Here is a 13,355-nt window from a genome sequence, read left to right as displayed (position 1 = left end):
AAACACCCATATAAGCAATATACTCATGAAAGACCTTGAGTGTAATTGCCTTATTAAGAGGATATATTATCAAGGATTTCATTCCTAAGTGTTCTATGGAAATCCATCCACTTTGTACTCTTTCTTTAAGGACTAATTTGATTTCACAGTATAACTTAATTGATCTTTCAATTCCTTTCATAATACGTAGCCCTGTGACAAAAATCAGCCATATACCTTGATTTGATGCCTAATAAGTTGTTATAAATTCTGCAATCATAGTGGATAAAACCATAAGAGTTTGCTTGATAATGGGCCAAGAAACTACACCACCAACTAGCATGAAAATGTAACCTAAAGTGGATCTTAAACTATCTTATCATCCTACAAAATTGTCAGAATACTTGATGATCTCTTACTGGTCTGACCTTTTATACGTGAGCTTATAAACCTTTGTTCTCTTGAAAAAATCTCATAACTTTATTGACTCTTTCCAAAGATCCATTCATGAATAGCTTAAATATCTGCCTAGAACCCCAACTGTGTATGCTATATCCGGATGCATACATACTTGGACATACATCAGAGACTCCTTTCTTGAATTTCTAAATTTCCTTTTGGGCAATGATTGAGACTAAACTCGTCTCTCTTAGTAACTAGAAAATCCCCTAATTTATTATCCTTCGCGATAAAAGCATTATGGATGTCATCAACATACAAACCCTTTCCTTTTTTAGTATAATCCTTCATCACAAGACAAACTTTAGACCTCTCCATATTACCATTAGAATCTATTTTGGTCATAAGTATTCACTTATTTCCAATGGGTTTCATACCTTTTGATAACAGGACAAGTTCTCAAACCTTATTGTGTTGCATAGATTTATACTCCTCGTGAAACACATGTTTATGAGGATCTTGAGTTTGTTCTTATAAAGGTTCTAAACTTATTAGGGGTTTTGAACTTTACAAATCAAATTACTTCCAACAATTCTTCCTCTAAACTTTATTCTTCCCCCCAAACTCAATATCCTCAAAGAATATTATGCTTAATATCATGCATTTCCATATTTAAGGATTCATAATAGGTAGTCACCATATGAAGAATATATAGATTATTATTTGACAAAAGTGAATTGGTTTCAACAAAACTTGAATAAAAAAAATTGAATTCATTATTTCCAAACTAATATAAATGAAAAATATTTGTCCAAATAAATGAAATCAAATTCCACCTAAATGACGGTACAATGAAATGTCTTTTAAAACCAAAATTAGAAAACCAATACAAAATAATAATCTAAAACATTTTATCACTTCCATCACTATGAATTTGACATCTATAAATAGATTAATCTTTCAGAATCAATTGTCTTCTGATAGCTTAGGCAATCCTTTCTTTGCACACCAAGTATGATATTTTGTGCATTCCTTCTTCATGTGTCCAACTTTATTGCAAAAGAAACATTTATCAAATTGTTTCTGTTTCTTTTGTAATGGACATCTAGAAGCATCGCCATTAAGATTCTTTATTTTCATTCTTATGCCTTTGTCATTAGAGGTACTAGTTAAGTGAGCACTTTAAGTCCTTTCTTGCTTTAGTCTCTCCTCTTCTTGAACACAATAAGAAATGAGCTCATTAAGAGACCATTTCTATTTTTAACAGTTATAGAATATCTTAAATTGTCCAAATGGTATAGGAAGAGAGTTTAGAATAAAATGTACAAGTAAGTCCTCTTGCAACTCAAGTTTCAACTCCTTAAGTTTTGAAGCAATGTTTGACATTTCCATAATGTACTCTCTCACATTTCCATTGCCTTGATACCTCATGGAAGTCAAGCTTTGAAGAAGTACACTTGCTTCCGCCTTTTCGCTTTTCACAAAGCGTTTTTCAATCTCAGCAAGGAAATCTTTAGCACTTGTAATTTCTTCAGATATAGTACCTCTATAGACCTCTGGAATGTCGCGCTTAATGACCATCAAACACATGCGATTTGAGCGATCCCACTTCTCATATTCTCTCCTCTCTTCAGAGGTACTTGAGTCCTTAAGAGAAGGAGGTTTCTCAATGCTTAACGCGAGGTTGAGATCCATGTAACCAAGAATTATATCTATGTTGCTTTCAAATCCTTAAAATTTGTACCGCTGAGAACTGGAACTGAATTTAAGTTAGCAGATATTGAAGCTATCATAACTGTATTTTATAATAAGAGAAACAAAGGAATTAAGCTCACACCGTAAAATTAATAATTATATAAATATGATTCAAATAATGGTCTATCCCATCTCAAGACACCCAATGCCTCATCAATATCAAGTCTTTGGACAATAATATTAACTGCTAGAGGTATCTTGGTGTAGTGATCAACATTAATACGAACATTCATAAGAACATGTCCAATAACAAACCTATCTTTCGATAGATTTTATTATTGACATGTAAAAACCTTATAATTATCACATGTTACCATCACAGGTGCGTATACAATGCGGCTAAATATTAATCTTCGTTTGGACCGACCAATACTCGCATGGATATATATAAATACGAACATTCATAATTTTTGTATGAACTACTCCATATAAAAAAGACTCACTTTGATGATTTCTTAATTATCAATAGCTAATTTAAAAAATTATAAACAAGACCAAAATCGAATTTTATTTATTCCTAATTAATTACTAATTTTACTTTTACTTTATTTCAAAATATTTAAATTTTGAATTACTTTATTTCAAAATTTTATTTTATCTTAAATTATTTTAATTCTTTATCTTCTTCACAAGTGATGGGTCCTCACCCAAACTAGGAACAACCACACGGGCCAATGAGCTCATCCTAAAACTAGCCCATGGCACAAAGAAGAAAGAGAGCAAACAGTAGGGTTTCAATTTGGGGTTTTTCCCTTCTTGATTCTAATTTTAATTAGGGTTCCCAATTTGCAAATTTAGGGTTTAAGAACCTAGGGTTCTTAATTTTAAAATTTAGGGTTTTCTGAAGCAGAATTTCACAATCATAATCCAAAACATTCAAAAATAACATTCATTATTGCATCGAGAATTTAACGCATGCTATAAACCCTTAAATGAAAAAACCCCAAAATTTATAATCATAATTTCTCATAAAATTGAAAAGATAAAAAATCAAAAGTTTATGTCAATTAATCACTAACATGCTCTGATACCAATTGTTAGAAATATTATGAATGATAGATTAACAAATAATGAACAATAAACCCTTTAATCAAAGCAGTTCCCAATATCCTTAAAACAATAAAGCGCAAGCATACCTGAAGGATTAGACATTAGGAACAATTAATGAAGAACCTGAATTGGTCTCTGATCTTTCCTCTGTAAAGAACCTGAGTTGGTCTTTAATCTTCCCTTTGTAGAGAACCTTAGGTTCCCTCTGGATTTTCTCATCTAATGGGGATAAAGAGAAAGAAACAGGAATGACTAGTTAGTGCTAACAAATGAGGACCATGACCCTTTAAATAACCTTTGACAGTTAATATTCTATAGTTTCAATAATTATAATTTGGCTCCTTCAACAAATTAAAATTATTGTTAGTCTCTACACAATATACCTTTCATGACAAATGTACCCTTAGACATATTTATCTTAATTAGATCACTTTATAAAGTTGTCCAATAAAATATAATGGCCTTAACACATTTAATAATTACTTTTATATGTGTGTGTGTGCGTGACCCAAATTGCTAACCGGTCTGCAAGATCTCTTGTAATTAATTGGAATATCTTAAGCGTGGAATTGGGACTAGTTTTTGGTCTTGCAATTATTATTTTTCCAGTTTTGTATTGGAAGAAATGGAGGTTAAGATATTGGAGTGGCTAATCAATATTGATTCAACTAAGAGAAGTAAGGTAAAATTTGTTGATGATAACACTCTAAAAGTAGAAGGAATGGGGGATGTGACAATAAGGAGGAAGAATGGATCACATGCTGTGATCACTAATGTTCTATTTGTTCCTGACATGAAGTGTAACCTACTGAGTGTTGGCCAGTTGGTGGAGAAAGGGTTCATGGCTGTGATGGGAAATCGTGATAGGATTGAACTGTTTGATGAGAATAAGAATTTGATCCTGAGGTGGAAGATTTCAAAGAACAGGACATTTCAGATTAATATGAATGTAGTAGAAAATTTGTAGAGCATGAGTGCTGTGAAGAAAGATGAAGGTTGGATTTGGCACCTAAGGTTTAGCCATTTGAATTTCAAAGACCTGAAGCATCTTGGTGAGAAAAACATGGTATCTGGAATGCCGAGAATCAATATACCTGAGAGTGTATGTGAATCGTTTTTGGCTGGTAAACAAACTAGAAAACCATTCAAGACGCAGATAAGAACAAGAGCAAAAGATTGCTTGGAGGTGGTGCATTCTGACATCTATGGACCGTTTGAGGTATCTTCTTTGGCTGGAAACAGATACTTTATAACTTTTGTTGATGAATTCAGTAGAATGCTTTAGATATATGTGATCAAAGCGAAGATTGATGCACTTGATGTCTTCATAAAGTTCAAAGCATATGCAGAAAGGGAGAGTGGAAAGCAATTGAAGATCTCTCAAACTGATGGGGGAGGTGAATATACTTCCAGTGCATTCGAGAACTATTGTCAAACATGTGGAATTACACATGAGACCACTGCACCATATACTCCTTAGCACAATGGGTTGGCAGAGAGGAGAAATAGGACAATCCTTAATATGGCCAGGAGTATGATTAAGGAGAAGGGATTGCCATAGAATTTGTGGGGTGAGGCAATGTCAACAACTGTATACATCTTGAACAGATGTCCTACAAAGAGGTTAGAAGAGAAGGTGTTGTGGGAGGTGTGGACAGGTGTTAAGCCAACGTTCAACCACCTAAAAGTCTTTAGATCATTAGCTTTTATGCACATTCCGGATCAGAAACTAACCAAGCCGCAAGATAAGAGTAAGGCAATGGTTTTTGTCAGCTATCAATCTATAGGTGCATATAAGCTTTATAATCCAATCACTGAGAAAATGATGTTAAGCAGGGATGTCGTGGTGTTTGAAAAGGAGAGCTTAGATTGGAATAAAATGCAAACCAGTCTACTGAGAACAAATGTGCATGGCCTTGTTGATGGTATCACCTCTGCAAAGACTGAAGAATTTGCATAAATCACTAATATGCCTCAAACACTAAAGTCCAGAGATAGCAGAGGCAAATGGTAATGCATCACAGGTTTTCTGATTTTGAAACATATTCTGATGCACAAATTGATGAAGGGGGAGGTCTTGTGCATGTAGCCTTAATGGCTGGATCAGAAACATTGAATGAAACCGAAGCTATGAAGCAACCAGTTTGGAGTAATGCGATGGAGGAGGAAACTAGATCCATAGAGAAGAATGAAACATGGAGATTGGTTTACCTTCCAACAGGAAAACAATGTATTGAGGTGAAATGGATCTTCAAGAAAAAGTTGAATCCTGATGGATCAATTTCGAAGCACAAGGCTAGACTTGTAGCTAAGGGATTTCTTTAGAAGCAAGGGGTGGATTTCAACGAAGTATTTGCTCCAATAGCACGATTGGAGACCATAAGATTGATGGTAGCAGTGACTTGTGCAAGGGAGTGGACATTATTTCAACTGGATGTTAAATATGCATTTTTACATGGTCCCCTTAATGAAGAAGTGTATGTTATGTAGCCACCTGGAACACCAGGTATACAGACTGTAGAAGGCACTCTATGGACTGAGACAAGCTCCCAGAGCTTGGAACAAACGGATTGACTCACTCTTAATCAATTTGAAGTTCAACAAATGTGTAGTCGAGCATGGAGTTATGTAAAGGGAGATTCAGAAGAAGATTTGGTTATTATATGCCGATATGTAGATGATTTATTGGTCACAGGATCAAATCCAGAAAGCATAAATGAATTCAAGAGAGTAATGGAAGTTGAATTTGAGATGACTGATTTAGGAAGATTGAGCTACTTCCTAGGGATGGAATTCTCCTATACAGCCGTTGGATCAGTTTTGCATAAGAGGAAGTATGCAGGTGATTTACTGAAAAGATTTAACATGATGGAGTGCAATGTTGCAAAGAGTCCTATGGAAGCCAATCTGAAGTTGACGCAGGATGACTCAGAGAAGGATACAGATGAAACAAAGTTCAAGCAGATCGTTGGTTCACTACGTTTTCTATGTAATAGTAGACCAAATTTAGCTTTATGCGTGGGAGTAATCAGCAGGTTTATGAGCAAACCAAAAGAATCTCATATGCAAGCTGCAAAGAGGGTGCTACGGTACATCAAAGGCGCTGTGAATTGTGGAGTGTTATTTGGAAGAAAGAAGACTGTAGAAGAGATAACAGGTTACACAAACTCAGATTATGGAGCTGATCCAATTGAGAAAAAGCACTTCAGGTTATATCTTCATGGTGAATGATGCGCCCACTTCTTGGTGCTCTAGAAAACAACCGATGGTGGCACTCTCAAGCTATGAAGCTTAGTATATAGGAGGAAGCTTTACTACTTGTCAAGCCTTGTGGATCAAAGAGCCGATGGAAGAGTTGAAGTTGCCTTTGGTGAAGCCAATACAATTGAAGATTGATAATGTTTCAGCAATGAACTTGGCTAAGAATCCCATTAGCCATGGGAGGAGTAAACATATAGAAGTTAAATTTTATTTCCTAAGGGACATGGTGAATAAGGGTAGAGTTGCTTTGGCCTACTGCAAAACTGAGGTGTAGTTGGTTGATTTGTTTACTAAGCCTTTGAAGATTGAAAGGTTTGAAATGTTGAAAGAAAGCACACGAGTTGTCTTTAAAGAAACTGACTTAAGGGGGTGTATTATGAAGTATAAGTCAGAGTCATTGTCTTGTACAACTGTTTCTATTACAACATAACATGTGTCATTTGTATTGTGAATATAACAGACATGCTACTCTCACACTTTAATAACACAATATTATTTAGTACTTTTGTTTTCTCTCTATTTCTCTATTCACATTCTTTACCTTCTTTTTCTCTGCCACTCGGTGCACCTCTCTTCTTTGCTGGTCTGATTAACACGATTGAGGGAGAAACAAGGTTTACTGACTCGAGTGAGGGAGAACAAGTGCGAGAATTGTTAGTGACATACATTGCTAAGTCAGTTTCTAATAATTTTTTTTTTTTATTTTTATTATTTTTCCACTTGCATATAGATTTACATAGGAATATATCATTAGCAAAGTTTCCACCTAATGGCTCCAACATTAGATATGAATTTTACATGCAAATAATTTGTATGTAAATTTGTTTCTATTATCTACGGAAAAATTCATATACAATGGAATTTCCAAGATTTGTATGAAACATTCGGATGTAAAATGCCCATTACCAACGGATCAGGATCTGAATGTAATAATTCTTATGTAAATCACAAGTGTGAGTGTTGTAACATTCATCTATGAGAGGCGATAGAAAAAGAAGGATGTTTCGTCCGTAGGTTTCCGACTTGTGTTGAATATAATGTTCAATGTGTGGCCACATCAAAGTTTTTACTCATAAATCCTTGAGGAACAAAAGAAACAGGTCCAAAGCTACAGTGGAGAATGACTTGATCCACCTTGTTTTGCTAAAAAAGTTATATACTGTAGGCTACGAGAGAAGGACATAGGTTATGTGATGCTGATGGATGCGAATTTGACTTTGATTTTCCTTTAGTTATTGGAGGATATTATCTTAATGGTCGAAACATATCTTTATTTCTTATACATTTCATATGGCATTGTTTTTGTTAGCTCATCATTGCGTGATTGTGTTTGTGTGATAATCGTATAACTCGTGTTGTGTATGTAGGAGCAGATGATATTACATATATTGTTTGTGCAAAATAGAGCAGTTAGATTTGTGGAAGTATTACGAGATCTATATTTAAAACTCATTCAAGACAATTGTTTTTCTCAATGTAATGAGTTTGGATTAACGATTTATAGTTTAAACTTGGATTATGAAGTTTGGTTTTTTTAGTTTTCGTAATGATTAATTTAAGCTTTTGTTTGTTTTATTAATTCATTTTTCCACTTATGAGAGTTAAGGTTTTTTTTTTTGTATAATGAATGCTTTTTAAAATATCTGTAATGTCCTGAAATGAGTGTTACTTGTTGTTTATTGAATTTCTTAAGTAAGCGAACTTAAGAGACTGGACATAACTTCAAATAAAAGTGAACTAATATAAATTTTTGTCTACATTCTTCTTTGTTTTATGTGTTTGTTATGTCATGTCTACACGAAAGAATATTGACTTTATTCAACCTACTCTAAAGCCATTTTGCACAACAATTATATTGGTGTGTTATTGTTTTGAGAAAGTGAAAATTGAATTGAAAAGATGTTGTGATGATATTTATATATGTTTAATCTTAGAGTGTGATTGATGAATTGATAGGTTCTTTATTATGATATGAGTAATTATTAGGATAATATGTATCAATGTTTAATGAGTACTTTTTTTTATACTCTTTGTCAAGTAATGAAAAGTGTCATGTGGTGAAATGTTAATGGAAGTTTTTCTAACACTAAGTACAGGGTAAGAGTTATTGATACTTAACTAAAAGTGTAAAATTCACCTTCGTGGGAGGTTTTTCGACGAGTCTATCACTACTTAAAAGAAATACATTTTCTACCGATTTTCTTTTGAAACCTTTCTTTTAGGAAATACTTATAAATTTGTTATGAATAATAATTTGCATGAAATTGGTACCATATTTTTTTTGAAAAATATTTTGCACAAAGTTTTTCACATAAAATTTTGTACAAAATACTTAGAAATTTAATAATTTTGCATTAAATAGTTGTTACATCCCATAAATTATATGCTAGATATAATATGACAGGATATATCATCATAGTATGACTAAGCAGTGTACGGATATACATTAGTTATAATAATTACAGTCATCCAAAATGCTATAAAAATTATAAACTTTAAGTACATAGAAAGTCTTTCAAAATAATGGAAAAGATCTAAAAGTAATAATATAAACTAGGTGTTGCATATAAGCTACAAAGTTTCTCAAAATATAGAAAGGATTCTAATAAAAAAAGTCTAAGAGCTAGTGGCTGAATCCTCTTACTCTAAAGCACGCTCAAGGGGGACATCCTCTGGCACTGCTCACATCCAAAGTTGGATGATCATTACAAAAGGAAAAGTATACACATACAACACAAACCAAACAATGCAAGGGTAAGCTGGGTTGGAATAATTTTTCAACAACATTCAATCAAGAGTTCATCAACATCAAATCATTTTTCAATCAGAAAGTCACAACTACAAAATACCTTCATCAAGCGCATAGATTCTAACATATCAGATTAAATCAATTCAATTAAACAGAACACTTTCATCACTCAATTCAGACATGCATCAATTGAAATGTTTACCCAAGCTAACCAACATACACATCAGGTTTAAAATAGCATAAACCCCAATTCTATAACAGAAAAACAAAATACCCAATCTTCCCTTACCTTGCAAAATTCCCAGCTCACAAGATGATCTAGATAAGCACCTTTTACCCTAGGAAGTTGACAGCACCTATATATCCCCAATTAGAGATAAGAAATTAGTTTTTGAAACAATATTTAAGCTAATCATTGGGAAAAAAACCCTGAATCACCTACATACAATAGGACCATGGCATGATCCTCACCCTAATTTGAATGATAGAAAGAAAAGATCACTTACCAGATGAAAACAGAAAATTGATCTGGTATAAGTGTTGCTTCTGGAACCTAGATGGTCTAGGAAGTTTCTGATTAGCAAAGTTTATGGGTTAGATTTTTGGAGTAAAATGGAGAGAGTGCAGAACCAGAGAGGAGAAAACATTAGAATGCTATGGAAATTGTTTTTCAGACAGGAAGGAAAGTTAAACTTGAAGTGGTGTTATTTGGTTGAGAAATTAGTTTCAATCATTCCTATGCTGCCACGTATACATTCCAAACATTTTTTATTTTTCTCAGGTTTTACAATAGTTATTACCAATAAATTATCTGCCAAATAAATTTCTTAGGAAAAATGACAAAAAAATCTTAAGTTTTATATCAAATTTGCAAGAAACTTTCATAAAATATGAAAAAATTCTAGTAGTGTATAATTTAGAATGTATGAAATACCAGGTTCGCTATGTGTTAGTTTATAAATTTGAATTTAATACTAGTATTATGGAAATAGTTGATCATTATATTTCTGATGTAAATGTTTGATGCGGCGGCGTTCAAGTAAATTATGTAAACATATTTATATATTAATTATAGACTTAAATACTATTTGGCTCTTTATTTTCATCTACTTTATTTAATGTAGTTTTTTTTTTTTCTTAATGTGATTTCTATTTAAATAAATTTTGTTTAATTTAGTGTTTTCTTGGTAACGTCATCTAAAATATTCATTTCGTGGTTTTTTTATTTATTTTTTTACTTTTTATTTAAAAAAGTAATTTATGTGTCAAGTTAACATTGTGTTTACATATTAAGTCAATATCAATACTACGTGTCAAGTCATTATTAATGTTACATGTCAGTATCAATGTCACGTGTTAGTGTTTAAAATTCAATTTAGTTCCAATTTTCGTTAATTTTATTCAATTTAGTACAAGTTTTTGTTAATTTTGTTCAATTTGTTCCAATTTATTCTCTTTCTAAATTGAGATCAAATTTAATATTTATTAAAATTTAAATTTTTATTAAATATTTATTTTATTATTTTTAAATCAAGTCTAACTATATTATTAGATTATAATTATTAAATTTATGTTTGATTTTTTCTACAAGTAAAAATAGGATTAGAGCTAGTTTAAAAATAATGATGAATTTTTCTTCTAATTTTAAAAATAATAAGAATTTTACTTCTAATTTTAAAAATAAATTAGGATTTACCTTCTAATTTTAAAAATCAATTAGAATTTTGCTTCGAATTTTAAAAGTAATAAAGAAATTTCCTTATAATTTAAAAAATAATGAAGAACAATCTTTAATAAAGAATTTTCCTTCTATTTTAAAAATAATGAAGAATTTTCCTTACACTTTTTCAAAATAATGAAGATAGAATTTTCCTTCTTAAATTTAAAAGAGTCGTTCTGCCTGCATCTCCATAACCTCCTCTGCACCTCCCATTTTACCTTTTTACCTTTCATTAACTAAAGTCAAAATAAAAATACAGATGGAATAATGTATAAACCCTAAGAGTACATGCACCCTTCTCCTTCTTCCACTTTTTTCACTTGCAAGAGTAGCATTTTTCACTATATCATTATTTTATGGGTTAAAAGTTTTGAGGTTTTAATAAAAATTCTAAATTCATAAACAACAATAAAAAATTAACTAAAATTATATGCATAATAAATAATATATAAAAATTTAAAAATTTAAAAAAAACAACAATTTCAAAAATATTTAACACACAAATAAACAAATTCAAAATATACTCCAAAAATATATTTTACATTTTATTTAACATTTTAACCTAATAAAAAATAAATTTACAAACAAAACAAATTGTTAACTGTTTCGGTGGTATTTTTGGGGACCGAGACACTAACCTTTTCTGACGTTGCTTTGCCGCTTTCCGATGCTTGAACTGGGTTCTTCGCTTGTCTTCTTTTTTCCTTGTTGCTCGATTGCTCACAACCTTGGTCGTTCGGTGATCTTCAAGCTTTGACCGCTTGTCCGACTTCCCGGTGGAGAGGGGGAGGTACCTGCAAAAGGTACTCCGACGCCCAAGTCAGGCGTGTATTGAAGAGTCTCAACTCTTTAGAAAGTGATTTGGTATCACGGTAGAATATTTCTGAGTGTGATTAATGAGTGATCTGAAGGTGATTGGAAGATACCTGGCTTGTAGCCTGTTAACCCATTGGCAAGTGTACCAAATCGTTCAAGTAATAAAACTGGTAAGATCAGGTATCGTTTTCCCAAGAGACTTGTGCAACACATGACAATTCGTCCTTTTATAACTCAATTAGACATCAAAGTGCACAAAAACACAAGAAACTCTTTTTGGTATTTTTATCAAACAGTTGGTGTGCAAGGAATTTAACATAGTGTATTTACAATTTGTCAAGACTAGAGTTCATCCACTTCATTCTCATGCATTTACAAACAACTCAATTCCATCAATTTAGTGTTCAATTTCAGTTCTAAGTTCAAGTCATATTTTCTAATACATCAAGAACCACATTTCAAGCCATGGGTGATCAAGCCACAACAAGCATTAAGCATAGAAATCAAATACTAACATTGGAATGGAAAAGCATATGTATTAACATCACAAAATACACAAGATTCAGTTTATAACATCTAATCTCAACAAATAGGAAAAACTCTCCATGGAGGAGAACTTAGGGTTCTACAAATTGAAGAGATAAGGAAGAAATTGGAACCAAAGAGAAGATGCAAAGCCTTTCCCAAGGTTCTTGGCAGCTGCTCCATGCTCCATTTGCGCCTCCCCTTCGCATCTCCATCTCCAATTTGTGACCCATCTTCTTCCTCAACCAAAAGGGGCAAAATCACCATTGAAGAAGCTTGAAGACCCAAGGAGGAGTGGGAGAGCTTCCCAACACCCCAAATAGCCTCCAAGGGCCTCTCCCAATCTCTCTAGGTGAAGAATGAAGTGTAAGAGGAGAAGAATGCCCAAAAATCGCGAGAACCATGTTTAAATAACCCATTTTTGACACATCAGCGGAAAGTCGCGCCCAGCGTCCCCTTCTGGGGCGCCCGGGCGCCATAAAAATACAAAACAGCGAATCAAAGGGCGCCCAGCGCCCCCCAGGGGCGCCCAGGCGCCAAATCTGCAGAAAATCAGCAGCCAGGGGCGCCCCAGCGCCCTTCTGGGGGCGCCCAGGCGCCATTTCTATAGCCAGGGGCGCCCCAACCCCCTTTTGGGGGCGCCCAGGCGCAATTTTTGCAGCCAGGGGCACCCCAGCCCGGACAGCTTTGACAGCATTCAAAAATTCAGGCTCTTGCGCGATTCCGAAGGCGTCCAACATAGGTATTTGCTTCAAATTGATCAATTATGGTCCCAAAACATGTTCTCTTGAGTTCTTGCTTATTTTCCTCCACTAGAATTGCTTCCCAATCCTTTATTTCACACACTCAAACATAGAGATTAGAGGTAAAAACAAGCATATACTAAATGAACACAAGAAAACTAGAAAACACACTAAATGTGAGGATAAAACAAAGTAAAAGCTATGAAGGAGTTGATTTTGCCACTAAAATGATGCTTAAATAATGGTAAGAATTAGCATTATCATAGCCCTGGCTCTCTATGGACCTTGAACTGATATAAGCCCAACAGAATAAAATATAAACAGAATATAATATAAACAGACTTACCTGAAAATCTGG

General features: G+C 33.4%; 1 protein-coding gene across 1 annotated transcript; it reads left to right on the top strand.

The window, feature by feature from the left end:
* Window positions 1–5,787: 5,787 nt before the first annotated feature.
* On the top strand, window positions 5,788–6,414 carry LOC106773487 (uncharacterized mitochondrial protein AtMg00810-like). Its single transcript, XM_014660172.1, has one exon. It carries the CDS (start codon window positions 5,788–5,790, stop codon window positions 6,412–6,414), a length of 627 nt encoding a protein of 208 aa, XP_014515658.1.
* The last annotated feature ends 6,941 nt before the right edge of the window (window positions 6,415–13,355 follow it).

This window comes from Vigna radiata, chromosome 9, assembly GCF_000741045.1.
Source record: "Vigna radiata var. radiata cultivar VC1973A chromosome 9, Vradiata_ver6, whole genome shotgun sequence".
In the NCBI taxonomy this organism is placed as follows: domain Eukaryota; kingdom Viridiplantae; phylum Streptophyta; class Magnoliopsida; order Fabales; family Fabaceae; genus Vigna; species Vigna radiata.
The sequence above is the reverse complement of the archived record's forward strand: the minus strand, read 5'-3'. Positions and strand labels throughout refer to the sequence as shown.